The sequence below is a fragment of the Pteronotus mesoamericanus genome, unplaced genomic scaffold (genome assembly GCF_021234165.1).
Source record: "Pteronotus mesoamericanus isolate MK-2021 breed Mesoamerican mustached bat unplaced genomic scaffold, CSHL_Meso_final contig_2, whole genome shotgun sequence".
Classification (NCBI taxonomy): domain Eukaryota; kingdom Metazoa; phylum Chordata; class Mammalia; order Chiroptera; family Mormoopidae; genus Pteronotus; species Pteronotus mesoamericanus.
In genome coordinates, this window is record NW_026555084.1 from 28,544,064 (window position 1) to 28,571,946 (window position 27,883).

Below are 27,883 nucleotides of genomic sequence, written 5' to 3' on the forward strand. Positions count from 1 at the left end.
TGGCAGGGGGTGGGGGTTGGGACGGTAGATGAGGTCAATGCAGGAACAGGAGGAAAAGTGTGTCACTTTCCCAAAGACTGGACAGAAAAGCAGGGGGAAGGGAAAGAAAAGGAGGGGCTCTCCGAGGATTCGGAGTGGAATTTCTCAGATGGATAGTGGTTGAAGACGCCTGCTTGGCCAGAGGTGTTTGTTTTCTGAGTTTTGCGCACGGGATGGATAGTAAGAATAGCAGAGAGAAAGTACGGGGCATTAGGAGCAGTGGTCCTCTTTGCACAGCGCCCAGACTCCACTGAGACGTCGCCCCAACCCTTGGGGCAGATAGGGCGATGGTCACTTGCAATTCGACGCCTTGACTGTCGAGCTCGGCGTTTCTATTGCACAAATCCCGGGCCTGAAATGCGCATCCTGCGCATTCGTTGCGCAAGGAGCTGAAGGCTGGTCCCTTGGCCAGGAAGGCCGCCCGGCCAGACGTGCGGGTCCCGCCCTGTGTCCCGCCCTGGCTCTATCCAGAGCATCAGGTGGGGCCCAGGGCACGGGCTTTACGAGGCGGAGGCGGCCTCTCGTGGACCCGGGGGGCCGCAGTCAGCCAGCCCATCGACACCCTGGCTGGTGTTCCCAGTGCATTTGCAGGCTCCTGCGCGGTGGAGGCGGCTTGGCAGGGGAGACCCCTGGGGCGCACGCAGCACCCCACTCTCCGCCACACGGAACTGGCTTCCTAGGGCGCGGGCCGCAGCACTCCCACGCGGGCTCGGCCCCAGTCTCCCAGGGACACGCGGCAAGGCGGGAGGCACCGGCCCCCCGGGCGCTGCCCTCCCCGGCCCCCCAACTCGCAGACTACAAGTCCCAGCAGCCCCCGCAGCTGGCACCTCTCGCCGCGCCGCCGAGACCCCCGGCCGTCCAAGCAGCGGGGCTCGGGCTGCGCTCGTGGCCCGGCCGGGCGGGGAGGCCGGTCCCGCGGGCGGGGGCGGGGGCAGCTCCGCTGCTTCTCCCGCCGCCGCCGCCAAGGGGAGTTTCCAGGAAGTGGCCATATTGGATCCATTCAGCCGCAGCCGCCCGGGCGGAGCGCGTCCCGCAGCCGGCTCGTCCCCGTCGCGGCCCCGGGTGCTCGCCCCGGCCCGCCCGCCCGGTGCGGAGCTCGCCATGGCGGCCACGGACCTGGAACGCTTCTCGGTGAGGGCCGTGCTGGGCCGCGGCGAGCGCGGGGGGCGCGGGGCGCGGGGCGGGGGCCGCCCTGCAGCTGGCGGGTCGCGAGCCGGGCTGTCAGCGCCGCGCGGTCGGGCCTCGACGCCGGCCCGGCCGGGGGGCGCCAGAGCGGGCCCTTCGCAGCGCCAGCCGAGGATCCGGGGGCGTCGGGCGGGGGCGTCTTGCCGGGCGGCTGGCGCGGTCGCCCCCCATGGGCGCCGGAGAGGCAGGCCCCTTTCGCGGGAAGGAACAAATAAATCCGCGCCCGGCTCCGGCCAGGTGCGAGTACGGACTGGGGCCGCGGGGGCGGGAGGGGAGGACCGTGGATACTCCGACCCCCACCTTCCTGGGTATTTCTTCCTGCACCGCCGGGGAGATTCCTGCCCGCGCAGGTGCTGTTGGATGGGCACCACCGGCGAGGATGAAGCCTTAGGGACCCGAGGAGTACCCAGATGAGCTCAGGGCAGTGGCCGATTGCGTCCTGAAGACCCTGGGCCTGCTTTTCCTCTCCTCCCCTCCTTCCTCCCCCGCCCCGGCCCCGCACACAAGCGACAGAATCCTGGGTGCGATTCCAGGCAGGTCCGGCCTCAGTGGTCAGGTCTGAGGCAGCCATTCCATTCCCCGGGAGCTGGGGCGATTCCAGATTCAGCCCAGTGGCTGTCGGTCTGGGACTCAGGGCTCTGGCGGTCCCTGCAGGGGTCCCTGGGCCTGAGCCAGCCCATGGCCAACTTCCTGAAGGTTTTTCTAATCCAGACCGGGGAGGGGGACCTTTGGGGGGTTGTGTCTGCATGTCCCCTGGTGTCTAAGACTGGATCTGGGTGTGTCTGGGAGGCTGGGCTGTGACAGTGAAGGAAGCTGTGTCCTCTTGCCAGCCTGTGAGGCCCTGGTGGGGGGGCGGGTCGGGGCGGGGGAGCCCAGGGCTGTTGGGGGGTTGGGGAGAATGCTGAATATGTGACTGATAAGGAATTGGTTCTGGGGCTAAATGAGGGAGCTAGGACTTATGTAATTAATGCTATAAATACAGTCATCTGAATTTATATATGTAAATTTCCCCCTTAACCTGAAAATACATGTGTTGGTCTCCTTTGGAAATATGCATAACTAAAGCAGGAGCTCTTGATTTCACAGCTGCTCGTCTGGAGTGTTTCATTTTCGCTGGGGAGGGGGCTGTGTCGTTTTAGAAAGTTTAGATACGGGAGGAGCAGATTCACCGTTGATGAATCAGAGACTCGCCTCTCCTCTGCCCTGCTCGTCGGCACTTAGGTACCCAGGGAGGGCAGCGCCCACGTCCTACCAGACCCGCCGATCAGCGGGAGGCCCGGAGACCTGCGAGTGCGTGTGTGCCTGTGCGCGTTTTTTCCGCCCAGCTGACCAGAAAGTTATGTCTGGGTCTTGTGTGTCTGTGTGGCCAGACATTGCTCTAACAGTTGGTCTTGCAGGTGGGAGCAGTGGGGTAACCAGAACCAGACCACCTGACTTGCGGGCCAAGTCGGGCACGTTGTTTAACCCCTCAGTGTTCTCATCTGAAGAAGAGAATAAACTCCCTCATAGGGTTCCGTAAGAGGGTCCCGGCGAGGGACTTGGAGCGGTGTCTGGCACGTGGTAAGACACGGTGAATGAGACAGGACACCTGGTGCCCGTGTGGATGTGAAGGCTGGCCCTGTATAAGAAGGCAGCGGAGGACACGTTTGTCCCGTTATCCAGCACCCTACCCAGGGGCTCCGGTCACCGCATGTCCGGAGACTGTCCTCAGAGGCGGAGCCGCGAGGCCCAGGCACTGCCAGGCGGGCTGGAAAGGCCTTTTCCTTCAGCTTCTCCTGTTGGCTCTCTGAGGGTTTGGGGTGTTAACCCCTTGGTGAGCGGAGGCACAGAGAGGGGACTGACTCAGGTAGGGGAGTGCGGCCTGGGCTCAGGGGCCTGGGTGCTGTGCCGGGTTAAGCTGGATGAATGGACACCTTCCACACCATCCGCGTTCGGGGAGTCAGACTCCTGGGAGGACTGGGACAGGGTTGAATTTGGGTGGATACTTTGGGTGGGGTTTTGGCCTCAGTTTAGGAGACTGGACTCCATTTTCCTCTCCTGGCTTGTCATCCTGGGAAAATAATTTCCTTTATCTTGCTACAGTGGGCACAACCATGTTGATACTCTTCAAAGAGTGCGCTGGAGGTTAATTGCAGTCCGTGGCATGTTTGGAGGGAGGCTTAGGTGTCTCACCAGCCCCAGGGCTGGCTGGGGTGTGAAGCGGCCGCCAGGAGGCCCTGATCGAACTGCGCTGCGGCAGGTCTGCGCGACCTTTGCGGCTGGCGCGTGGTCCTCCCAGCCCTGGGGGGCCGGGAGCCGTCCCAGCCTGGAGCCGAGGTGAGCACACAGAATTGCACTTTGAGTCTGCATGTGCTGGGCTCCTGGTCCCCGCAGAGCGCAAGGTGAACGCCGCAGGCTCAGCAGCCTGTGTGCTTGGTGGCTCGGCAGCTCAGCCCTGGGTTGGCCATGGGGTCACGGACGGCAGCTCCTGGAAGGGCGTGTCCGGGACAGCCATCCGAGGAATTTCTGTTGCCACTTGCCCTCCTTGGGCAACCAGATTTCCATCCACTCTTGCTCCGCCCCTCCTCCTCACGGGGTCCCAGCCCCGGGGCCTGCCCTTTCCTGCCCGAGAGCCCTCTCCCGGCAGTCTCCTTGGGCAGGGATCAAACTCCACCTTGGGGGTGGCTCGAGGGCTGGGGAAAGTGGAGCTATGAGAGGGACAGGGAAGATGCGTGCGGCATGGCAGCCTCACGCCTGGCATTCTTCCCGGCCAGCCTCCCCCCCCCACGTCAGCTTTATCCCCAGCACCATCTGTCACTTCCGTTGTCACCCCTGTAATCTTCACACTTCCCCAAGAAGCAGGCTACCCAGGGAGTGCCCATTCCCTCCCTGAAGCTAGAGCTGGTGGGGAGGGACAGTGGGAGGCAGCCCTGTCGCCCCCGTGGGGCTCTGTCGCAGAGTGGCGCTTCCCCGTGCTGCAGAAATGGCCAGGGCGCTCTGTGCCGGGCTGTTCCGAAGGAGGAAGGAGAGCCACACAAAGGTGGCTGTGGGCTCTCAGTGCCTGGAGGCGTTGAGGGGCCGTAAGGGAGCCCCGCCTTCCCGGGGGAGGTGGGTCTGCCCTGCCCTCCCTCCCTCCCCCGTGGGCGGCGGGCTGTTCTGTGGGTGCCCACGTCAGGAGGGTCTGCCTCAGACCTTGGTGGGTCCGAGCAGGGGGGCCGGTGGGAGGCCTTTGAGATCCAGGGAGCACGCGATGAGGAACTGAGCCGGGGAGGAGCAGAGAGCGTAGCACGAAGGAGGCCGATCACAGTGCCCGTGAGCTGGGAGGACGCACGGAGGCCGGGAAGCAGGGCCTGACTCGCGTCAAGAGTTTGGATGGCAGGGAGGGCGCTGGATGTTTGTGGCCGTCACCATGTTGATACCAGCAGCCTGTAGGTGGTGAGGGTGCAGGCTGTGGTCATGGGCTAGTTTGGGTCCGAGACCCCGCCCCAGCTCCCGGTAGATGGCAGAGAGGGTGGAGCCCCCTGAGCTTTGGAGACGGAGGTGGGCTAGGTGGGGGTGCATATTTGGGGCAGTGACCACCATGAATGTCGCTGTGGCTCGGGTCCAGCTCCGGAAGCGAGCAGCTGCAGGATGGCAGAGCAGAGGGCCTGCTGAGGGCCGCCTGGCCTGTGCGTGTCCCTGCGGCCAGTTCAGCCTTCCTGCGCCCGTGCTGCCCGCGCAGGTCCCGGGGTCCCCAGGCCGGGCCCCCACGGCACAAGCTTTGCCAGACGAGCAGGGGTGGAGCCGCGCAGGCGGGAGAGTGACACGTCTGCCTGGGGAAGGGGTGCCACCCCGGTCGGCGGGCCCTCAGGGAGCCCAGGAGACGTGGTGGAGGGTAGGGCCGGGGGCGTCCTGGCTCTACTGTCCGTTGCCCTGGGTGGGCTTGCAGCAAATTAGATATTCTCCTCCTCAGAACACGTGGCTCCCGGGGGGTCCTTGGCTGCCATCCTGGAGGCCACATCAGAGGGGCAGAACCAGGGGAGGAAGGAGTAAGAGCCTAGTTCAGGTTTCAGGAGGTGGCAGCTCTCTGAGGGGCCTCCTGGGCTTGGGACACCGGGGCCCGAGGGGTCAGGAGGGGCTGGGGGCGTAGACCCTCGTCCACTCAGCAGACCTGGCTGCGGGGCCTGGGTGTGAGCCTGACCCTCGGTCGGGCGTTGGGTGGGCGGGCAAGCAGTCGGGGAGTTTAGCAGTGCTGCCCCGCGCTGCCGCTGGCCCATGGCGGGGCGCACGCACTCCTCTGCCCCTCCTCGGCGCCGGCCCCGTCCTGGGGTAGGAGGGGTCAGGGTCGCAGTGCTGCCCACGTTTCCCTCCCAAGGGCGGGTCTCATTCCCTGTGGAACACAGGCCGCCCCGGCCCAGCCGTGCCCTCTCCCTGCTGCAAGGCAGCGGGCTGCCTGCAGTCCCCGCGCCTCCCAAGGCCCAGAGCACCCTCCCCCCTGCTCCCTGGTGGGATGGACCACTCCCTCTCAGGCAGCACAGCAAAGCCCAAGAATGTGACTGTGTCCTTGGCCAGGGCGGGATGGGTGGACCCAGAGACCAGGAACTGGTCTGTGCGCTTGGCTTCTGAGCAACCTGATTTTGACATGAGATGTATGAAACCAGGCATCCCAAATGACTCGTGTCTTCTCCCGGGTTCTCTGTTGCTGCCTTAGAGAGACCCTCTGGCCCCCAGGTGTCCTCGTGGTTCGGGACAGGTATATCCTGGCCCGTCCTCCTGGTCCAGGTTAGCAGCATTCTTGCCCCAGCTCCCACATACATCCCTTTGGTTATTTCCCGTAACCCTTGACCTGGGCTCAGAGGCTTGCTGTGGAATCCTGGGACCAGAGCCTGGGCCTTTCCTGGGAAAATTCCTAGGATTCCTATCGGACTCAAGGACAGTTGTGCTGTGACCATGGGCTCCGGCCAGAGGCCTCTGCTCTGGCTATTTAAGGCCCAGGCCGCTTAGAGGAGCTCGCGCGGGGGTGGGCGGTCTGTGCCAGAAGCGGGCGGAGAAGGCTCCCAGTGGAGCAGCGGCTCCTGGGTCCATTGCAGGACTCGATAGCCCCCCCCCCGGGGGGGGGTGCTTCCTGCCTGCCTGGCAGGATGCTCAGGCCAGTGGGTGCGGGCACGGGAGCCCTGGGGATCGGGGTGGCGAGGAAAGTGCACCGGAGGACTCTGGCAGGCCTGGGGAGGGGCCGCTCTTTGCCCCGGATTCAGGAGCCAGATACGCTTATGGTGGGGTGTCACCACTGCGTCCACCCCAACAACCAGCCTCGTTTGGGAGGTGTGATCTTAGGGGTCTTTATTCACTCACAGCGTCCTTGACTCTGTTGGTGCAGGCATTCAGCAGATTTCCAGCTCCTTCTGGATAAAAGCCTGTTTTTGTGTGGGCAGCAGCGAGACATGGCGTCTCCCCCAGTCCCCGCCGCTTGTTGAAGGGGGCAGCTTCGGGAGGCTCCGACGGAGCGTTTCCCGGTCAGGGAGAGGACGCCCTCCTTATCCCCTGGGCACAGAACAAAATGCCATTCTCTGCTTCGTCCTGGACGCCGGGCATGGAGGGACGCAGCTGGCCCGAGCACTTATTATTTTGGTTGTTGTCTTTGATGTGCCAAAGAAATGATGACATAGGAGCCTGGAGCCTCTCTCAGGAGCCAAAAGCTTGTTAGCGATTAGAGAGGGAATAATGGCCCCGTGGAGTTTCCCACTGTGTATGTAGCGCTCAGAGCTAGCTGCCAGCTCTCTGTCCCGGAGCTTTGAGGACAGTTCGAGCCCCCTGAGCCCGCACCCCAGGGAGCTGGCTGTGTGCGGAGGCAGCAGCGGGGACGCCTCTCGCTGGGGTCCACATTGAGTCATTCAGCCCAAAGGCTCCCCCTGTGGAGCGGTCCCCTGTGGGGCTCCAGGCCCCGAGAATGGAGACTGGGTGTCTTGTCCTTCTGGGTCACCCCCCTACTGGACCGGGCTGTCGGGCGATGGGCCGGGTCCCACCCCCAGACATGTTGTGTTGGGCCCTCATGGTCTCAATTTGTATTAGTTTCCAACCTTTAAAAATGAGGAGCTTTCACATAAAATTCTAGATTTCTGGCTTCTTATGAAAAAATGGGACGCTTTGGCATGCAAGTTCTGCATCCCCACAGTTGGCTAGAGTTGCTGACTCGTGGCTGCCGGGGGCCAAGCCCAGGCACGGCAGGTCCCCGCTGTCCCCCCCACCCCGGGGGACCCCACTGTGGTGCCAGCAGTGGAGTCCAGTGGCTGGAGGCACGGGTGGTGCCTTCATTTCATCTCCGTTCAGTTCCTGGCTGCACCTTTCTGAGCAGCGTGGTCTTGGGCAAATTGCTTACCCTCTTGGTGGCCCAATGGCCTCATCTGTACAGTGGAGATACTTTTACCTCCTCACAGGGCGACGCGCGGCCTGAGCGCGATGGGAGTTGCGCCTGCGAGTGCTCGGTTGCTGTGAGCTGTCGCTGCTGTGTTACTGTGCTGCTCCGTGTCACCCACTCCCGGTACCGGCTTGGCCTCTACGGCCTGTTGGGCGTAGACTGAATTAGACTGGGCCCCCGAGGTCCAGGATCTGGTGTCCTCGTCTTTTCCTGGGCAGCCACCCCAGCGTCTGGCACGCAGCAGACGTGCCCTGTGAGCGTGCGCGGAGCGACTGAATGAATGAGCCGGGAGCCTTGTAAGAGCAGGAGAGTCTGGGTGCAGGGCTGTCTGTGGCTAGGGCACGGCTGCGCCCACTTCCCTGCTCTGCCTTGAGGGGTTCTCCAGCCTCAGATTCCCTACCCAGGAAATGGGGGTGATAGGTGTCTGCCACGCAGGGCGGGAGCGGACCGGGTAGGAGACGGTGTGAGGTCCGTGGCTTGCTCGGCACCAGTGGCCCTCAGCGAGGTGGCGGTGTCGTCATTGGACATCCTTCCTTCCTTTGCTCGTAAACCCTGGGATAGCTTCTTTCCACACTTTTTCCTCCCCTGTCCTGTCTCCCCTTGCGTTCTCCCTGTTGTTTCGCATCCAAAGAGGTTCCCTTTGGAGAGTGTAGCAGCGAAGATGCTTTCGGTTGCAAGGACTAGAGAGCCCACCTCACTAGCTTAAGCAGCGAAGGGGAGACGCGGCCGGCGTCGAGGGAGAAGCCCTGACACAGGGCAGACACTGCTCGCTCCTGCCTCTGTGATGCCGTGGCTCTGCCGCCCTCGCGTGGGCTCCCGCCTTAGTCTAGCCGGCCCTCCTCATGGTCACAAGCTGGCCATGAAGGCTCAACCTGGAACCAAGCCGATCAGCTCAGGACGGTGAGGCCCCACCCCGAGCTGGAGCTGTTGTTTCACCTGCCAGCTTGCGGGGCTGATTGCCAGGTAGCCAATGGGAGGTGCTAACACGAAGGTGCGAGCGGAGATGGTCCCGGGATGTTTTGGAAGCTGCTGGCTCCTCCCCGACTGGGACCCCACGCAGGTGGGCAGAGGCCACCTGGGGCAGACCCCTGGGAGCAAGCGGTGTCCCTTGGGTCAGACGTTGCTGACGCCAGATACAGGATCAGGGAGGCCGGCGTTAGTGACTCAGTGGAGCGGGGAGTTCAGGTCAGTCTCCTGAAACCAGCGAACAATGCTCTGGCTCTGGCAGGGCCAGTGGCTGCTCTCCTGCTACGTGTCTGTGTACACACACGCTCTGGAGACTGATGCTCCCGTGATGGACGCTCTCATGGCCCCTGAGGCTCCCAAACAGGCAATGACTGCCCAGGGCTGTGGCCCTGGAGTGGCAGAGGGCAGCCTAGGCCACAACTTGAGGATGAAGACCTCCCTGCACGCCACATACGTCCCCAGAGAGAACCACACTGTGTGAGCAAAGGCAGGGGGGTCGGCTGAGCGTGGAGGGGCGGTGCACGTGAGGACCCCCTGCCTTTCGCCTCTGGAGCCTGGAACTGTGAGAAAGTAAGGGACACTCAGGAATGGGACGGCCTCGGATTCCGTGCAGGTGCCCTGCCACGGGGCGGGCGCATGCCTGTGGTTTCCAGACACAGCGCCCGGGGGAGGGGGTGCGGGTGTGTGGCAACAGGCTGCAGGATATTGGCTTGCCTCCTGCCTGTCAGCCGCCCCGGAAGGAGAGGATGAATCCTTGCAGAGCCTTCTCTGCAAACACAGCACGCCTTCAATTTTGGAGATTTTCAGTCCCGCCTGAAAAGGAAAAAGCTCTAGACTAACTGTGTTGTCCTCTGTTTGATTGTCCTGGCTGCCACGAGCAGGTAGGACAGACTAGCCGCTGCAGCCCCGTGTGAGTGGGCAGGTGCCTGGTGCGGAGGCGGCTGAGGACGCGGGTCAGGGAGTGATAAACGGCGTGTTGTCTGGCATGTTAGGCACAGTGGTGGGGAGAATGGAAAACCTACCTCCCCCAGCCTGCAGCCAACTTCAAGGTGCTTATCGAAGAAGTGGAGAACCAGGGTGCGTTTAAAAAATAATAAAAAGGACATGTAACGGTGCAAGGAAATGGGTGACTGCCCGGTGAGGGGTCTGGGATGTGAGCACCTAGAGGCCAGGTCTGAGCGTGTGCCGGGGAGAAGGCCGACGCTGAAGAGTAAATTCAGAGGTAACCTGCTGGGTGGGAGCGCGGCACGTGGGGAAGGCCTTAGACTGCGCAGGGCGGGGCGCGACGCCTCGCCGGGGGTTGGGACCCGACCCAGCACATCCTGTGCTCCCTTTACAGAATTTGATGTGGGCACCAGTGAGAGGAAACCGCCTTTGGGGCCTCTTTGTCGGGTTGTCTTTGCAGCCCTGGGGGACCTTGGCTTGGGTGGGAGGCCATCATGTGATCACCTGGGACGGGGGAGAGGGAGGAAGGGTCAGCTACAAGAGTGGAGGCTCCGCTGAGAAGGGTCATTGAATAGAGCAGGTTTAGGGGTAACCCTGACTTTTTGAGGGGACAGAACTGCCCAGAGAGGCCACATGGGGTCTAGGCTGCCAACACACATGCAGGGTGGTTGCCGACGCAGAGCCGCAGTGACCGAGCGGGGCTGAGGCTGGGCCGGCGGTGCCGTCAGGGAAGAGGAGAACCGGGGGCTCTGGCTGGGAGGAAAGAGCGGTCGGAGGGGCTCAGGCTGAGGCAGCAGGCTGGGGCTGCAGAGAGGCCGGGGGCTCAGGTGCTACGGAGACCCCTCTGCTGGGGGGCAGGCACCACGGCCCTGCGGTCTGGTCCTGAGCCCCCTCTGCCACTGTGCCTGTATCTGTTGGGTTGGCCAAAAAGTCCGTTCAGTTTTTTCTGTAATATAAAAGACAGATTGTCATTTTCACCAATAACTTTATTGATTTGGATGCTTTGAGTATGTCGGCTATCTCCCACGTGATATACCATTGATTGTTCTCAATTAATCTCTCCATTTGATCATTATCAACTTCAACTGGTCCACCCGACCGTGGAACATCCTCCAGGGAGAAATCTCCAGCACGAAACTTCGCAAACCACTTTTGGCACGTTCGGTCAGTCATAGCACCTTCTTACACTGCACAAACCTTTTTTGCATTTCAGTGGCATTTTTACCTTCTTGAAATAATAAAGCATAATATGCCAGTGATGTTGCACATCTTCCATCTTCAATATTAAAATGACTGCACACAAATTCACCAGTTTTGGTCTTTTAAGAAATGCACACTGATATGACAGCTGTCACAATACAACCTAACAGAGTTGCTTCAAATGAAGTTAAAGACAACTAAGCGCCGCTAGAGCCAGTGTACAGAAGAAAACAAATGGACTCGTTGGCCGGCCCCGTACCTTGGCGTAAGGGCCGCCGCTGCCCTGATCCATAGCTCCCAGGGCTGCCTTCAGCTGGGCCTGTTTCCTCCCCAGCTGGGCCTGTGGGCAGGATGAGCCCCGGACCCACTGCCCTTTCCTGTCCCTGCCCTTTCCCGCTGGCAGTCAGGGCGAGGGGGCTGGGAGCAGGGGGGCATGTTTCTGCCCAGCATGGAGCTGGCTGGCGCCTGCCCGCAAGAGGGGCCAACCCTTGGGGACTTTCCCTCAGAGGACAGACGTTTACCCCCGTTCCCAGGAAAGCCATGCAGATGGGTGACCTGACCCTCTCCCTCGGGTCCTTGTGGTTTCTTTTTATGGTGCGGGGGGCCGGCTCTGGGCAGCCCCCACTTACTGGGACCTGCTGCCGGCCTCTCTGCCCGAATCCTCTGAACGATCGGACGATCCTGCCTGTTCTCGTCCGAATCCTCTGCTTAAACAACCAGGGCTGGGTTGGGAGGGTGGCATGAACCAGAGCCTGGGGGTCCCTAGGGAGCCCAACTGAGGCAAGAGGAAGGAGGCCCCAGGGTCATGATGCCCTGAGACCGGCCCGGAGGCCCGGGGGTGGGTCCGAGCGAGTGCCGCCCCTTCAGCCGGCCCGTGTGTGCAGCCCCCGCGTGGGTGCGTGAGAAGCGAGGGGTGCGTGCAGACACGGAGCTTGAGTGAGGGGGTGGAGCCAGACCTGCCTCTGCTTGAGTCCTGCTTCTGTAGGAGGGTCTAGAAAGTCTTGAAGGAGACCCCTAGAACATAGTGCTCTTCAGTCTTGACCTCTTGAAATCCTGAATGAAGATCCAGGGACCTTGTGGGGCCTCCTCTTGGGCAGGAGGACAGGTGAGCCCTCAGGGGTAGCAGCCAGGAGATGCCCCCGGCCCCGGCGTCCCTTTCCAGCCCAGGTGGAGCAGAGCTGAGGGTTTAAGGGCCTTTTCTGAGATGATTCAGGGGCCAGGAGGCCCACGGGGCTCCCTCTGTGGAGACCTGGCCTGGATTGGTGTACTCACGTGGCGTCCTGAGAGTTGCCGAATATTCAGACGGGGTGGGGGGTGAGACTCGGGTTCATCCTCCCCCAGCTTGGCCCTTCTTCCCCAGAGGGCTCACTGCCTTGCTCTGTTCCTCTCTCGGCAGAATGCGGAGCCAGAGCCCCGGAGCCTCTCCCTGGGCGGCCACGTGGGCTTCGACAGCCTCCCCGACCAGCTGGTCAGCAAGTCGGTCACTCAGGGCTTCAGCTTCAACATCCTCTGCGTGGGTAAGTGTCGGGGTTGGCCAGAGGGCAGCCCCAGGCAGAGGACGGACGAGGGCCTTCTGGGAGGTGGGGCGCTGCTGCCCTGGCCACTGGTCCAGCTGCCAGGGGGCCCCCCCAGGCCGAGGACACTTTGGAAGGTCGGGGTGAGGCTTTGGGGGTCCTGCCAGGGTCAAGGACAGACTTGGAACCAGAACCCAGTTCAGAGCTTCCTTGAAGAGTAAACAGGATCAGGCGCGTGAAGGTGCTATGTAGACTAGGAGTGTTTATCACAGGGGTTTAGGTTGTTTGTTTATTTAAAAATACACTGACTGTTGTTCCTACTATATGCCTAGGACATAGTAGCAAACCAGGCCCTTCCTCCATCGTAGCAGCAGGTAGTAAGAGCTCCCGCGCACGTGTGTCTGAACAACTATAGCCCCAAACAGGGAGGCTCTGGGAGATGCCGTGGGCCTCGGGGCTGGGGCTCCCAGAGGCACGGAGAACGCAGCCAGCCCCTCCCCAGGTGCCTGAGCCTTTGCCTCTGCTGGCTGCCCCCCATTAAAGCGCATGTTGCCGGGACCACCCAGAGCAGCTGGCAAGCCTCTGTTGGCTTCAGACTCTGGCTCTGCGGGTCCCCCATGACCCTCCTGGACCCGGAAGGGATGGCGTGCAGAGCAGGTGACTGGGTCAGACCCACTGGGGCCAGCAAAGGCCAGTGTCTGGCGGCGTCTCTCAGCTGCCCGGCTCTGCCTCTTTCCCCTTGCCGATAAACATCTGACATTCCACACAGCCACTCCTGTCCAAGTCAGCCTTCCGGCTGTCTCTTTCACATGTTATTTCTCAGGCCACTGAGAAGGGATGGCTCCTGGGTACAGGGTCAGTGAGGGATGCTGGGGGAGGCCCGCCCCTCCCTCCTGTGGAGGCTGAGCGTGCCTGAGCCCCACCGGCCTAGCCCGCGGCCAGGGGCGGCCCCAGTTCCAGCCTCTGACACCCTTCCCTTCCGCTCCCCGCCTGTAGGGGAGACCGGCATCGGCAAGTCCACGCTGATGAACACGCTCTTCAACACGACCTTCGAGACCGAGGAAGCCAGTCACCATGAGGAGTGTGTGCGCCTGCGGCCCCAGACCTACGACCTCCAAGAGAGCAATGTGCAGCTCAAGCTGACCATCGTGGACGCTGTGGGCTTCGGGGACCAGATCAATAAGGATGAGAGGCAAGAGGCGGGAAGGGCGGTCCCACCCAACCTCCTGCCCATCCCACACTCCATGGTGCGGGATGGGCAGGGGAGCGCCTGTCAGGAAGTAGCCGAGGTCCTGAGGACCCTTTGGGGGTCAGGAGAAGGGGTCCAGACAGGGGTCCCCCGAGCTGTTTGCTTCTGCCGGTGGGCGGGCCGCTGGGCCCCCAGCCCCGCCTCCCAGGTGACGGAGCTGTCTGCAGTTACAGGCCCATCGTTGACTACATCGACGCGCAGTTTGAAAACTACCTGCAGGAGGAGCTGAAGATCCGCCGCTCGCTCTTCGACTACCACGACACGAGGATCCACGTGTGCCTCTACTTCATCACGCCCACCGGCCACTCCCTCAAGTCCCTGGATCTGGTGACCATGAAGAAATTGGACAGCAAGGTGTGCCCGCCAACCGCCCCCAGCTTGTTCCGTGGACTGTGCGGTCCTCCGGCAGTAGGCGGGCGTGGGGGCGGGGCCGGCTGCGGTGACTGTCCACCGCAGTCCCTGGTTGGGGTTTGCAGGCAGCCCCCTTGACTTGGCCCCCTCTCTTGTGTCTCTGTCCCCGCTACAGTGGGCACAGGCCTCTCGGGGCCTCTTTTCCAGAGCTCTGTCCCCTGGGCCTGGCCCTGAGCCCCTTCTTTCCTGCCGAATTCTTACACTCGGCCTGCTGGCTCCTGGCTGCCTCCCTCTCCGCCTGGAGTCGCCCCACCCCGCCCTGTAACCCTCCAACCCTCTCCCCAGAGGTCCCAGTCCTCTGCTCATTTTCTCTTTCTCAGTTCCCAGTTCCCTCATCCCCTGCCCTTCCCCGTCCTTCCTGCCGTGGGGCTCCCTGGGGTCCCACTGAGCCCACTGGGTGGGGAGGGCCAAGGCCCACAACTGAGGACGCGAAGGAGGCGGCGTGGGGAGGGGTCGAGAGGGCAGCTTTGCGGAGACACCAGGAAGGGTGTGCGACCCCACACGTCGCCTGTCAGCTCCCGTGACCGCCCTCCCCATCCCGGGAGCACATTTTCACCGGGAAGATGGGACAGCCTTAGCCTTGGAGCGTTTGGAGGTCTCCCCGTGGCTACTGCTGATGGGCCATCTTGCCTGTTTAGGTGGATGCTCAGCCCCCCGCCGCTGCTCCTGTCAGGTCCCAGGCTGGTTAAGGCCTCCAGAGAACCCTGGGTCAGAGCTGGGGGTGCCCAAGGGACTAAGTCGGGGGCTGTTTTGGGGGAACCAGGGCTGGAAGAAGTGCTGCTACAACCCATCCGAAGGGCCCCAGGTGGCTGGGTCCAGGCTGGGCCCCTCCATGGAGCCCCCTTGTCTCTCCGGCTTCCCGCCCCTCTGCCCAGGGATGAGGCCTGGGCAGGGCTGTCCACAGCCAGGGAGCGACTAACGCTGCCCCCCTTCCCTGTTCCTGGCAGGTGAACATCATTCCCATCATTGCCAAGGCTGACACCATCTCCAAGAGTGAGCTCCACAAGTTCAAGATCAAGATCATGGGCGAGCTGGTCAGCAACGGGGTCCAGATCTACCAGTTTCCCACTGATGACGAGGCTGTTGCAGAGATTAACGCGGTCATGAATGTGAGTGCTGGGCAAGGGCCTCCGGGCTGTGGGACCAGCATGGAGCTCTGACAAGCCCAGGAGACCCCTGCTCCCGCGGGTTCCGGCCTTACCTTCTCCAGGAAGGACTGGTGGGTGCCTGGGAGCCGGCCAAGTCCCGAGTCCTGCGGGGAAGGGGTGGGAGGACTTGGGCACTGGGCTGGTACTGGGGCTTCCCCAGGTTCGAGTTTCACAAGATGAGTCAGGGCGGGACCCGAAAGCCATAGGGGTGAGCAGGCAGGAGGCCAGGGCTGGGAACTTAGGGAAGAGCCAGGCCCATGGGCGCTTTGAGGGAACTTCAAATGCCCTCCCCCCGGGGAGCCCAAGGGCTGGGAGAACATGCTAGAACACAAGGAAGGAGGTGGGTGGGTTGAGCCCATGCCCGTGTTTGGAGGTCCCAGGGTCCTCCTCCAAAAGACAGCTGGGAAGCGAGCGTCCGGCCAGGTCTTATGCAGCCCTGCGCTCACACGTCCTCGGGCCCGTTTCCAGGCGCACCTGCCCTTTGCCGTGGTGGGCAGCACCGAGGAGGTGAAGGTGGGGAACAAGCTGGTCCGGGCGCGGCAGTACCCGTGGGGCGTGGTGCAGGGTGAGTGTGGCGGGGGGCACAGTCCCCTGTCCTGCCTTGCTGCCCGCAGCCCCTGTCCTGTGGCTTCCCTGTGACCCTATGGCCGGTCCTGCCTCCAGAGCCTGCTGCTGTCCAGCGCCCTGCCCACTCCCCCGCCCCCCGCCCCCCGCCCCCCGCGTGCCTGCCTGACGCCCACGTGCCCTCTGCTTGCAGTGGAGAACGAGAACCACTGCGACTTCGTGAAGCTCCGGGAGATGCTGATCCGGGTGAACATGGAGGACCTCCGCGAGCAGACCCACAGTCGGCACTACGAGCTCTACCGGCGCTGCAAGCTGGAGGAGATGGGCTTCCAGGACAGTGATGGGGACAGCCAGCCCTTCAGGTGCCGTCCTGAGCACCGAGCGCCTGCCTCCCGGCCACAGCCAGACGTGCCGTGCGGGCGTCTGTGAGCCAGGGAGTGGGGCTCGGGGCCCCGGCGTCCTCTCGCCCCCCGTGCCCATGCCTCCCTGGCCCTGCCTGCCCCCTCCCACTATAACCCCACCTTTGGCCTCTTTTCTCTGGGCCTCCACAGCCTGCAGGAAACCTACGAGGCCAAGAGGAAGGAGTTCCTGAGCGAGCTGCAGAGGAAGGAGGAGGAGATGAGGCAGATGTTTGTCAACAAAGTGAAGGAGACAGAGCTGGAGCTGAAGGAGAAGGAAAGGGAGGTGCGTGCTGGGCTGGAGTTCTGGGGGGCGGCCGGGGCCTGGCCTCGTGGCTGGGGGGCCCGACCCCTTCCCGGCACACACGAAAGCCCAGGCTCCCCCGTTCTGCTCCCAGCTCCACGAGAAGTTCGAGCACCTCAAGCGGATCCACCAGGAGGAGAAGCGCAAGGTGGAGGAGAAGCGCCGGGAGCTGGAGGAGGAGACCAACGCCTTCAACCGCAGGAAGGCCGCCGTGGAGGCCCTGCAGTCGCAGGCCCTGCACACCACCTTGCAGCAGCCTCTGAGGAAGGACAAGGACAAGAAGAAGTAGGTGGCGGGCTCCCTGCCCTGCGCTGGCTCTTGCTCTCTCTTGGGCGCGCGCTCTGTCCCCGCTCCAGCTCCTTCATGGTGACTTCCGCTCTCAGTCACTCTCGCTTGTTTACCATTTTTCTCTCTCATTTTCGCTCACCCTTTCACCTCCTTCTTGCTCACCTTCCTTTTTCTTTCACTAGTGATCTTGATCTCAAGGGTCCCTCTCCCTTTCCCTCTCTCTTTTTTTCTCTCTCTCCATCCTCCCAGCCTCCTGTAGCCTCCTCTGAGCTGGGGCGCCAAAGGCTGGGCCACGCGGGCAGGGAGTGTCCCCCGAGAGGGAGTGCAGGGTCTCAGGGCAGTTCTTTGAGGTCAGAAGAGGGACAGGGTCTGGGAAGATGAGCACTTCCTGGCGGGTTTCAAAGGCGCCTGCGGTGTCTGCTTGGACAGTCTGGTGCTTCCCCCGGCCCCTGAACGGCAGCCGCGGGACCCCTGTTGGCTGGCAGGTGGTGACAGAACAGTGGGGGCTTGACCCCCGCCAGCACTGACCCCCTGGGCTCTATGACCACTGCGTGGCTGAAGGAAGACAGCAGCTCCCGGCTGCCGGGGCTCAGGCAGCCCTGCTGGGGAGAGCACAGCCCCAGAGCAGGGGCTGGAGGTCTTCCCCTGAGCCTGAGCGGAGACTCAGGAGGGAGGGCAGTGGGGGGTGGCAGGGAGGCTTTTCCCAGCCTCCAGGAGTCAGTCTGCAGATCGGCCAGGTGGGGGCAACACAGAGTCACTTCATGGCTGTCTTTTCATAGCCTGTTTCTACACTTTCCGCGGGAGCCCCGATGCTCCGGCTCCTGCCTGGAGACCTGCCTCCCTGATCCCCCTCATTCAGTGCCCACCCCCCGCCGCCCCACTGTGGGAATCTCGTCCATCCCTGCGTTTCCCGGCCCCTGGCCCGTGTCAGGCGCCCTCCTTCCTTGCTGGCCCAGGAACTAAGCAGGTGTACCCATCTTGGCCCTCATTCTTAGGCTCCGCGGGATCCTGTTTTCTCCCGAAATGTTTGGGAACGTGTGTACCAGGCCCTTCCTTTCCGGGTGGCCGTGGAGCCCCGTGGTCAGGGCCACGCAGCGCACAGCCAGCTGTGGCCTGGGGATGCTCCTGGCTCTAGCGCTCTTCCGTCCCCCGCTGTTGCATCCCCTAAAACACGCACGCCATGCGCGCGCACATGCACACGCACGCACTGTCTTTCGCGCCTGCCCCATCACATGCGCAGACGCGGGCACATCCCCACCAACACACACCGTTCCCAGGCAGCTGCACAGAAGCACAGACACATCTAAGGAAGTGGAGCTTACACTTCTCCCTGCGGGAGACCGGGGACAAAGCCAGGCCTTTAGGAATTGGACGCTAGTTCCCATTCCTGAGGCCAGGCCTCTGCGGTGGGACAGCCCCCACTCCCTTCTGTAGTCTCCCGCATGCTGGCCCCAGGGAGGCCCCCAGCGCCACCCTTCCCTTGGCAGTGCGAACTTGCCCTCTGCTTTGCTTCTGCTTCCAGCCCTCGTCCCCGGCCGGCTCTTGGCTTGGTGAGTGCGGGAGCTCGGTTAACGGGCGCCTGTGTGGATTTCAAGCTAGCGGCTCAGAAATCTGGGTTTCCGGCAAGAGGGTGTGCAGGTCTGTGGCTCCCGAAGTGGCTTTGTCCTGCTCCCTGCCAGCCTGGCCCAGTCCACAAAGAAAAGTCGGGCAGAGTCCCTCTTGGAAATACGAGAAACTTGGAGAAACCACTCAGAAACGAAGGCAAGGAAGGACCTGTGGCCAGGCCAGGGCCTGAGGGCCAGCGGGTGGGGCGCGGGCCAGCCGCCCTGGCCCAGCACCGCACTCAGCGTGGGGGCCCGTCCCGGCGTCAGGGCTCCTTGCTTTTTGCACATGGCCTGGGCTGGCCCACAGGTCTTTTCTGTTTTCTGGACATGCCAGAAAGCTTCAGTCAGTTTGGCCTCTGGGAGAGCGACCCCTCCGCCCGGGCTGGCCCTGTGGAGGTCAGGCGCGCGGCAGGTGGGGTGGCCGGGACCCCGCCCTCCTGCCCGGGTCAGGGGAATGGGGTGAGTCGGAAAGGCATTTGTTGGGGGGCGGTAGTTAGGGCCATTTGGTTGAATAGTTTTGATTGGTTGTATGTATTCTTTAAGTTTTAATCCACTTTTGCAAAATTACTTCCCAGTCAGATCTGAACCCACAGCCTGGGACGCCACAAACGGAAGCGAATTCTCTGCTTTGCTTGGGACAAATGCCAAACTGACTGCCCTTTCCCAGTGTCCATCTTGCTGTCTTTTGCTTCTGTTTGATTTGGTTGTCTGCGTATCTTTTAATGTGTCTGTTTTTGTTGTTTGTTTTATTTTTATTTTTCAGTTAACGCACGTACAGGCTTACATGTCAAGAGCGGACTTTAGACTTTCATGTGTTAAGTTGCTTGAGTTACACCTTGTGACCCTTCTCCCATAACATGGTGTGAGGATGGACTGGGAGCCGGTACAGACTCCAGTGTTTACAGCCTTGCAGTGTCCCCTGCCCCCATCCCCAGGCCACCCCGGCCCTGGAGGGCCACCCCGGTCTATGCAAACACGACAAAGCCATGAATGCTGGAATCCCAAACTGACGAGGTTTATTTTTTTCAGAGCCAGTGGCTGGTCTTCCATTTACAGTGTCACTATTCCTTGATGGAGCAGCCGCGTGCCCGCCGCTCTAGCCAAGGTCCCCGCCGGCGGTGCTCGGCCTAGTTGTTCAGCGTCAAGATGGTGACTCACGCGGTGCCTTAGGCGTGGCCGTGTGGGCCGGCGTACATGCTGCAAAATTTGCCCGGCTCCCCTTCATTTTAATTTTTCTAACCTAGAGCTTAATTTCAATAATAACTTTTAAAACACTTTTAAATTTTTATTTTGGCACGAGCGTAAACACAAATAATATCCTCTCCCATTATTTTCCTAAGTAACACAGATTCCCTGATTTTTAAAAACTAAAAATATCTCTCAGCCTTTTTTATGTAAAAGTATCCCTATAATACATAGGGAGAGGTGGGTAATAAACATCCTGTAATGACAGTGTTTGGAATTTCTTTACGGATGAAAGTGGAACACGAACAGGACCACGCCCAGTGTTTTCACTATGAATGTAAATGGAACAGCAGCCCAACGCCCTTGTCTGTGTGCCCCCCAGGTGCTACCTGCAAACAGGGACCAGCTCCGTGTGCGTGTGTTCAGTGTCTGACTCCAGCCAAGACCCCCAAACCAAGGCTGCGTATTCCAAATGCACAGAGCACTCAGCTGGGAAGAGGTTTTCATTTCACGGTCCCTGTTTCCTTTTTCCTGGCTGAGTCACAGGGCAAAAGAGGAAGGTGCCTGATGTCTGTGGACAGTTTAAGAAAAAACTGCCGGCAAAGGAGCTTTTCCTCTTCTGCTGCATTCTTAAGGGGTTGCTTTCAGAAAGGACTAGCATCATTGGTCCTTCCATGTTCCTTTTGGCTCACAAGCGACCCCGCAAGGATTGGGATTGAGAATACGGCCCCGATAAAACAGGAGGTGAGAAATCGTAGATGAAAGGAAGGAGTGCGCTTCATGCTGATGAAGCGCTGTGCTGAGCACAGGCTGCCAGAGTGACACGCAGCGCCCCCTCGAGGACATCACAGGCTAATGCACTCTGGCTGGAAGCCTTAGGCAGCCATGCCCATTGATTTGGGGTCGGTGGTTTGTTTCCCACCCTCCTCCTTCCCTCCCATTGCCTGCTTTGTGGATTTGCAGGACCAAGTCCCGATTCCTTCTGCCCTTCTGGAATGGTGCTCTATTCCAAGTGGGCTGGAGGGGTGGGCCATGTGTGTCCACGGAGGCAAGGCCAGAAAGATGCAGCCTAGCATGTGAGGGGTCTGCTCGCCGGGAGCAGAGCAGTTCTATTGAGGCTCAAAGTGAACATTCTCCCAGTGTTATGTTGTGACCAGGGGTGGATTCAGATTTGGAAGGGATAGAAACTTGAACTATTTGAGAAGCCTTCTTCAAGAAAAAGAGCATAAATACACGATTAGATATGGGGCTATGGAAGGAGCCTTGAGCATTGAGCTTTCTTAGCCTCCCAGGACACCACCTCTGGCTGCGGCTGCTGATAACTGATGCTTCGGTGTGGGGCCAGACAGTAAACCAGCATATCTAAGGCCGATGTGGGCTGCAAGTAGCTTGTCTTTAGGGTAATGACACGCCTGAAAGTATATAAACTTGGGCAGAAGTATGGCCTGAAGACAGCTGCTTTGGCTAATGCATCTCTGAGGATGAGGCTCCCCGACCCCGTGGGCTCTCTGGTTGTATAAGAAATGAGGACTCCCGGTTCATGAGCCAGTCTGGCGATTCTGCCACCAGCCATCCACCGTGGCCTGCGGGCCGCCCCCAGGACGAACTGGGAGGCCAGGGTGGTGGCTGACCACCTGCCTGCAGATCTCTGGGGGATGGGGGTGTCTGTCGTTGTGGCACTGTGGCAGTTCAGGCTGCCTCCAAGGGTCCCATCAGCTTTCATGGACCTCACTGCACTTCTCTCCTGGTGCTGCCTGTGTTTGGGATTTTGTCACCTAGTTGAGTCCAAATTAATCCTTGGTGTGTAGGGTGAGCTTGACACTTGCTGTTATTTAAGAAGCGACTCCTCGTGGAATGTGGCCCCTGCCTGCAGGGTCCGATTCGCCCTCCTCTTCCTCCGTGTCGCTGGCCGGCTTATTTAGGCTGTCAGGGGGTCATGCTGGCATATTCTCTCGCATCTTTCGTGAATCAAGTTAATTTGGGGTAGAATCACCATATAATTTATTGTTCAAACTGAGACGTTTGAGAGCGAAAGGAGATGCTGTTAATCATTTCAGCTCAACAGGCATAAGCCAGAACTGCCCCGGGCGAACCGGGAGGCATGGCCACCCCGGTTGCAGGGAGCGGAGCCTAGGCGGTTTGCAGCGGTTCAGGCTGACTGCGTGCGTGTTCGTATGTCTACGTGTGGGTTCCCTGTGAAGTGGGGCTCATGCTCCTGGGCTTGCTAGTCTGTTACGTTAACCCGCTTTTCTAAAACTGCTTCCCTTGTCAATTCATTTACTCCTTCATTCATTGACTGTTTTTGTTCCTTTCCATTCACTTTGTACTCGTTTTTGTTTTTCCCATTAAATTTTGCATTTATTTTGAGTTTTTTTGTGGTGTCTTTTTTGGACAGTAGCCTTTCTGATTTAACAAGTTTCCGAGCCTATTAATCTGCTACAGCTGCGGTGAAACACAGCTTGTCTTTTCTGCGAACTTTGGCGGGGGAGGAGGGCAGCTTCTGTAGGACTCACAGGACTCCTGCAGGACATGAAGCAGGCAAACTGGAAGAGTTCACATCCTTGCGCAAGAGGCGTGACATGGGCCACCAGCACCCGAGTCCCTGATACGTGCCAGGCATTGCTCTAAAGTACATTACGTGCATTAATCCCTCTAATCTGCGGAGTAATTTTATGATCGGGTACTATTTCCCTCATTTTCTAGCTAAGGCACAGAGAGGTTGAGTAATTACTCAGGGCCACACAGCTGGTGACTGGAGGCATTGGGCTTTGAATGTTGGTAACCACCTGCACCCTTCATTGCTGAGCTATAGCTACTCCTTGGCAACCTTATGGGCGGTGGGGGAGCAGTGGAGCTGCAGCCAGCGTCACTGTGCTACCGGATAGTGCGCGATGGGGGACCCGAGGCGGTCGTGTAGAGGAGGGCCGCCCCGGCTGGCAGGCAGACACTTGGCTGAGGAAGTAGAGTAGTGGTGGGAGGAAGCGATGACAAGCTCATGGGGTCCGTGAGCTTGTTGAGGAGCTTTCTCTGTTCGGCACCAGCCTAATCTCTGGAAAGGCCGAAGTGAGCCGGTGGGGACCAAAGCTGGGGAGCCGACAGCCCAGCAGGGAGGCTGGTATGCGGACACCCCTAAGGAAGGTGCAGCTCAGCTCCACCCACGTGGAGGCTGGGAGCAGGGAGCGAAGTCCTCCCCGAGACATGAAGGACAGGGCTCGTCCGGGAAGCCAGGGGAGAAGGGCCCTGTTGGTGGAGGGAGCGAAGAGGGCAGTAATGCTCGGGTAAGTGTAAGAAAGGCATGCGATGCTCGCCGGCCTGCACGTCCCGTAGCCCATCGAGCCCCTCCCAGCTCCACGGTCGGTCGCAGCCACGGTCCTCCGCCAATCCCTGTCCTTTGGCGGTGGGGACAACAGGAAGAAGGATTGTGTCCCTATTTCTCCCACTGCAATGATCCCCAATCTGATGTGGGGTGGGATGTGAGTTCCTAAATCTAAAAAAAGAAGGAGAAGAAGAAGAAGAAGAAAAAGAGAGAAAGAAATGTTAGAGGAGCGTAGGGTGGGACCTAGGACCCCAACGCAAGCTTGAACAGCATAAAACTTTTTAAAACTCACAGGTGGTACTTTGGCAATGCAGAAGTTTGCTTCGCCAAAGAGGAGAAGTATTATTTGCAGAAAAACAGCAACAGGGCTGCTCCTTGCCCCATGCTGGGGCTCACAGGTCTGCCCTCTCTCTCTCCCCCTTTTTTTTTTTTTAAACAGTCAGCTTTTATTTTTATTCTACTTTAATTCTCACCTGAGGTCATGCTGCTGCTGCTGCTGCTGCTGCTTCTCCTCCTACTTCTCCTTCTCCTTCTTCTTGTCATTATTATTATTAGAAACAGGGAGAGAAACACCAGTCAGTTCCCTTGTACACAACCTGACCCAGGACCAAACTCAAAGCCTACGCATGTGCCCTGACTGGGAATCAGACCCACAACTTTTTGGCTTATGGGATGATGCTACAACCAACTGAACCACACTGGCCAGGGCCTACCTTCCTCTTTGAAATTCAGAGTTGGACTAGCTCTGGGGACCCAGCTTACCTCCAGACCCACCTAGGGAAGAGGTCCAGGAGCCTCCCACCAGGCCGCAAAGTCGGGGACAGCCTCAGCTGGCGTGGGCCCTCAGCAGGAGCCCCACCCCTCTCGCTACGGTGCCCACTCACAGGGGAAGGAGGGAGGCAGCGACAGTCGTGGCCACCGGTGAGAGTGGTGGCCGTGGGCAACACGCCGCCCTCAGCTTCTCCCTCTGTGCTGGACTAGAGGACAGTTACTGGTAGGACCCAGGAGCCGCTATTGCAACTGCGTCTGGCTCAGGCAAGTCTAAGTGCATGGCACCCAATATATGTGAAACAAGAGTCAGGGTGGCGAGGACCTCAGGTTTATTTTTTACAAAAGCTCCAGCATGCGTGTTTGTTTCAAGACAAGGTCGGGACTGGCCCTGGCTGCCGTGCAGACATCATAGGCGTGTGTGGCCTTGACCGTGTGGCTCACAGCAGCAGACCCTACTCCCCGCGGCGCGGCGCATTTACAGAAACTTAACACTGGAATAGACCACAAATCACCCAGTGCGTGGCTCAGCCATTCACATCCCAACACTGCGTACGCAGCGGAGCTGCCAGCTGGACTCGGCTGCTTAAAGAATGGCTTGATGGTGTCACAGCCCAGGAGAGGCAGCTGGCTTCCCCCTCAAAGCCACGCTCATAATGACTCCCCTCCGCCCCCTCCGCGCCACACGGTGGTCGGAGGGGCTCTGCCTCAGAGCCTGCTCATCTCGACAAACAGCTCTCGCAGCTGCAAGCCCCCCGCCCCCAATCACGGGGATCACACCTTGTAATATTCTTTAGCATAAAAATTTCTCTACTTAGGCCAATCAACTCCTTTGCTTCAAAGGGATAAAGGAAAAACATTCTTAAAGCCTGGTCAAATGGCTGTCCATTAAACTATGCTCGTAAGGAGAAGACACGAGTCACAGCCAAATCAGGGTCAGCGCATCTGGAGAGACTGTCCTGTTTTTGCAGTGGCAGGCGGGCTGGCTGGCGCGAAGGGCTGCGTGTGTGCCCGGTGGGAGCCTGGGGAGCCGGCGGGACCTGGCCGGCTCTGGTGGGCAGAGGAGCAGGAACTGCTCAGTCAAAACCAGCCCCGCCCTTTGCCCGAGCAAGGCCACCCCCAGGCCTGTATTCAGCTCCCGTGGGGGCTGACGCCAGCCCTTGCTGGAGAAGCAAAACCAGGCTGCAGGCGAGCGCTCGTTCCTTCTCCCCGAGGGAAGGCCTGGGGGAAGGCAGGCGCAGGGTCACGATCCGCCCTTCCCTCCAGTGACCCCAACCTTCCCTTGCCCCTCATTTTCTTCTAAGGACCCAGAAATTTTTTCTCAGTTGTTCTTTGAGGGGCCTCTTCCTTTCTTGTTACGAGACCCACAAAACCTAGAATTTCGAGGGCGCCAAGCAAGGAGAGGGCGCCATGATGCTCTGAAGGGCTCTGGGTAGGGGCGCCGCTGGCGGGTGAAAGAGAAGGTTCTCTGGGCAGGAAGGGGCTGAAGGCTTCCCAGCTGCCGCTTTCCCAGGTTCCTGCAGGGGCCCGGGGCCCGGCACTGGCCTGTCATTACAACAGAGCGGTCGCCCTTGGCACACAGAACCATTCTGCGTTCTAAGCAACGAGCAGCTGAGTGTCGAAAGCTTAGCATGGAGCCATTTTAGGAAGGTCCAACTAGCAAACTTAAATGCATGAACCTTCCCACCGCATGGCCATCCATCTCCAAACTCAGTAAACCCTGTCACGAGTCTAACATTGCATTTCATCTTACCCTGTCCATCCCGAGGGATTCTGTCCCCCTAGACTCGTGTCTAGAGGGTGAGAGGTCTGATATTTACCCTCCTCAGTAGTGCTCAGGGTCGCTTCCTCCTGAACGGGACACATCCCGCCGCCCCATCCTCTTGGCTACAAGCGTTGCCACTGAGATAGCGCTTCCCTCCCTGTCAGAGGAACCCACGCCAAAGGGGCCTGTGCAGGGACCACGCATCCCACACTCAGGTGCAGAGGGCCTGCCCCGTGGGGGAAGCCCGGCCCCTCTGGCAGCCTCCACAGGGCCGGCGTGGTCAGAGCTGCTTCTGGCGTCCACAGGGGCCAAGAAGGGCCATGGGTACCCTTTTGGGGACAGAGCGCGGCAGCTCGAACAAAACCGAGAGCTCGGTCTGGGGCCGAGTTGATGTCTCCCTGTGCTTTCTTTAGCAGATCAGATATAGGAGCACCCCAGTCGGGCATGAGTGTCTCCAGCTCTAAGGTGATGATGACCAAGGCCAGCGTGGAGCCCCTGAACTGCAGCAGCTGGTGGCCCGCCATGCAGTGCTGCGGCTGCTTGGTCAGGGACGCGACGTGGAGGGAAGGATTCCTCTGAGGCGGCCGCTCCACCACGTGGGGCGGCCCGTGACCACCGAGGAGTGGAACCGGACATTGTGGTTTTCAATGTTAGGACAGAAAACCCCATACTTTTCATATATCAATGACCAAAAGTGCAAACAATTTAAATTTCCATCAGGGAACATTAAATGTGGCCCAACCCCTTTCATTTCCATCCATGGCCCCACCAGGGGCTTGGGGCTTAAATGCCCATTCCGTGGTCAGGCCGAGCTGCAGCCTCGGAGAGAGAAGGCAGTCTGCTTTGTAACTCGGCCTGAAGAGGCCTGAGTGCCTAGATAACAATGTTTCCATTCTGAAAAGTAGAAGCATGCTCTTGCCGATTAAGGTGGCAGAAAAGTTACTTGTATCTGCTTGACATGATTAAAAAAAAACAACAAAAAAACTGCAACTTGGCCACAGTGGCCAGTTCTCAATGAAACAGCCCTTAGTGACATAATCTTCATGCTTCATAACAGACCAAAACCCCCTGCCACTTCCCCATTACATAATTTTGCCTTACTAACTGAATCATATCCTTAAGGATGACCGTCATTCCCCAACTAAAACAAATACAGACTAATATGATATTTTTTAAGTGCCAGATCAATATGGTCTAAAGCCTCAATAAGGATTGTGTGTAGGTGAATAAAGACAGCTCAGTGAATGTGTGTAAAGTGTAGCAAAAGCAGACAGCTTTTTATGTACAGTATTCATAGAATGGAAAGTTAAATATTTTTGCAATGTGTATTTAAGAGAAACTCACCCTAATAATGCCGTCTAAAAATCTTTGTAAAGTAAATTTAATGTCCTTTAGCAGTGGGAGTCTGGTGGAACTGTGTTGGATTTAAGATACGTTTTCACTGTCCTGTGTGTCATGGGCCTTGTGGGTCACCTTACTGCGGTGCATGTGCAAGGACGTGTGTCCGCTTGAGCTTGGCCATCCTCTGTTGTGAGCTGTTCCAAAGGCACAAGCGAGTGTGGGGCAGACTCCGCCAAGTCCTCGTACTTACTAACGGTTGAGAAGTCCAGTGGCGGCCCCCTCTAAGGGTCCTGGTGCGGTTTGTCCAAACTAGCCAGCTCCATCCTCAGCACTCATTCGGGGTATAGCCAGAGCCACAGTGCTTTAAGAAGTCTTTTACGTGTGGAATGAACTGTAAAAAGACAATAAAGAGGGCAAAGCCCTGTTCCTGTCATGCTAGCTTTTGTTTTCTTACCCATGGGGGCTGGGCATTCATGAGCCTAGTAGAGTTGTGTTCAGTGACCTGCCACGGAAAATATTTCTGAAAAGAAAAACCAAACCAGATCTAGGCTATCTGTGAAGTCCCCAGGGAGCTGGGACAATGTGCAGTCAACGTCACAGGGTCACCCTCTGCAAACAGCTTTTAATTCCCAGCTAATTCCAGCTCACACCCAAAGGTCCTCTGAGGGCAGAGGCTCTGCCGCCCTCCCTGTTTAGCCGCAGGCACTTGCCCGAAGCCTCCCAGGAGCTGAGGGCTCTCCCCACTCCCGTTCCTGAGCCCCACCGGGATCACTTGTGGGAGAGGAAAAAAAGCAAGTTTTTGAGTTTCCTGGTCTGCACCACAGCGTCCCAGTTTTGACAGCGCCGTAGCCATAAACACAATTCCCTATAGCCTCAATTTAAGGCAGGTCAGTTCTGGAAAGACTATGACTTTATCCTAGAGGGACTGATAAGGCTTGCCTCTGAGTAAACATGCAAGTACCAAGCACATCCAAGACTTGGCCCTACTTTTTGAGATAAAGTATTGCTATCATCCCCAGAAATACTTCCCTTAAAGGTCATTTACTTAATTTTTAATTGGACAAAAGCAACTTTGGGGGGCAGAAATTATATTCTAATAAAAGTTAAAAGCATATTTATGGAAGGCTTGGAACTGGGCATAAGTGACTTTTTTGGCCCCTCAGGTCCTGCAATCAGCTAAGGGAGACCCTGGGGAAATGGCCGTGGTTCCACTACCCCTGAAGGCAGGGGGAGAAGGGGAAGGAGAGAAGGTGGTTTGGGGAGGGTCCTGGGAGGGGGGCTTCTCCTGAACAGAAGCCACAGTGAGATGTAGGCAGGTTC

At 59.3% G+C, this 27,883-nt stretch overlaps 1 protein-coding gene across 6 annotated transcripts; it reads left to right on the forward strand.

Moving 5' to 3' along the window:
• Positions 1-1,043: 1,043 nt before the first annotated feature.
• On the forward strand, positions 1,044-26,941 carry SEPTIN8 (septin 8). 6 transcript variants are annotated; one of them, XM_054568486.1, is made up of 10 exons: positions 1,044-1,170; positions 12,105-12,225; positions 13,219-13,414; positions 13,645-13,825; positions 14,830-14,991; positions 15,499-15,595; positions 15,788-15,956; positions 16,146-16,278; positions 16,391-16,581; positions 25,636-26,941. In XM_054568486.1, the coding sequence occupies exons 1-10, from the start codon at positions 1,141-1,143 to the stop codon at positions 25,799-25,801; spliced, it is 1,446 nt and encodes a 481-aa protein (XP_054424461.1). In that variant the 5' UTR covers positions 1,044-1,140; the 3' UTR covers positions 25,802-26,941. The 6 variants fall into 6 exon arrangements, with proteins under 6 accessions (XP_054424461.1, XP_054424459.1, XP_054424460.1 ...); XM_054568484.1 differs by having other exon boundaries at positions 1,046-1,170; positions 13,639-13,825; XM_054568485.1 differs by having other exon boundaries at positions 1,046-1,170; positions 13,639-13,825; positions 25,639-26,941.
• Positions 26,942-27,883: the final 942 nt, after the last annotated feature.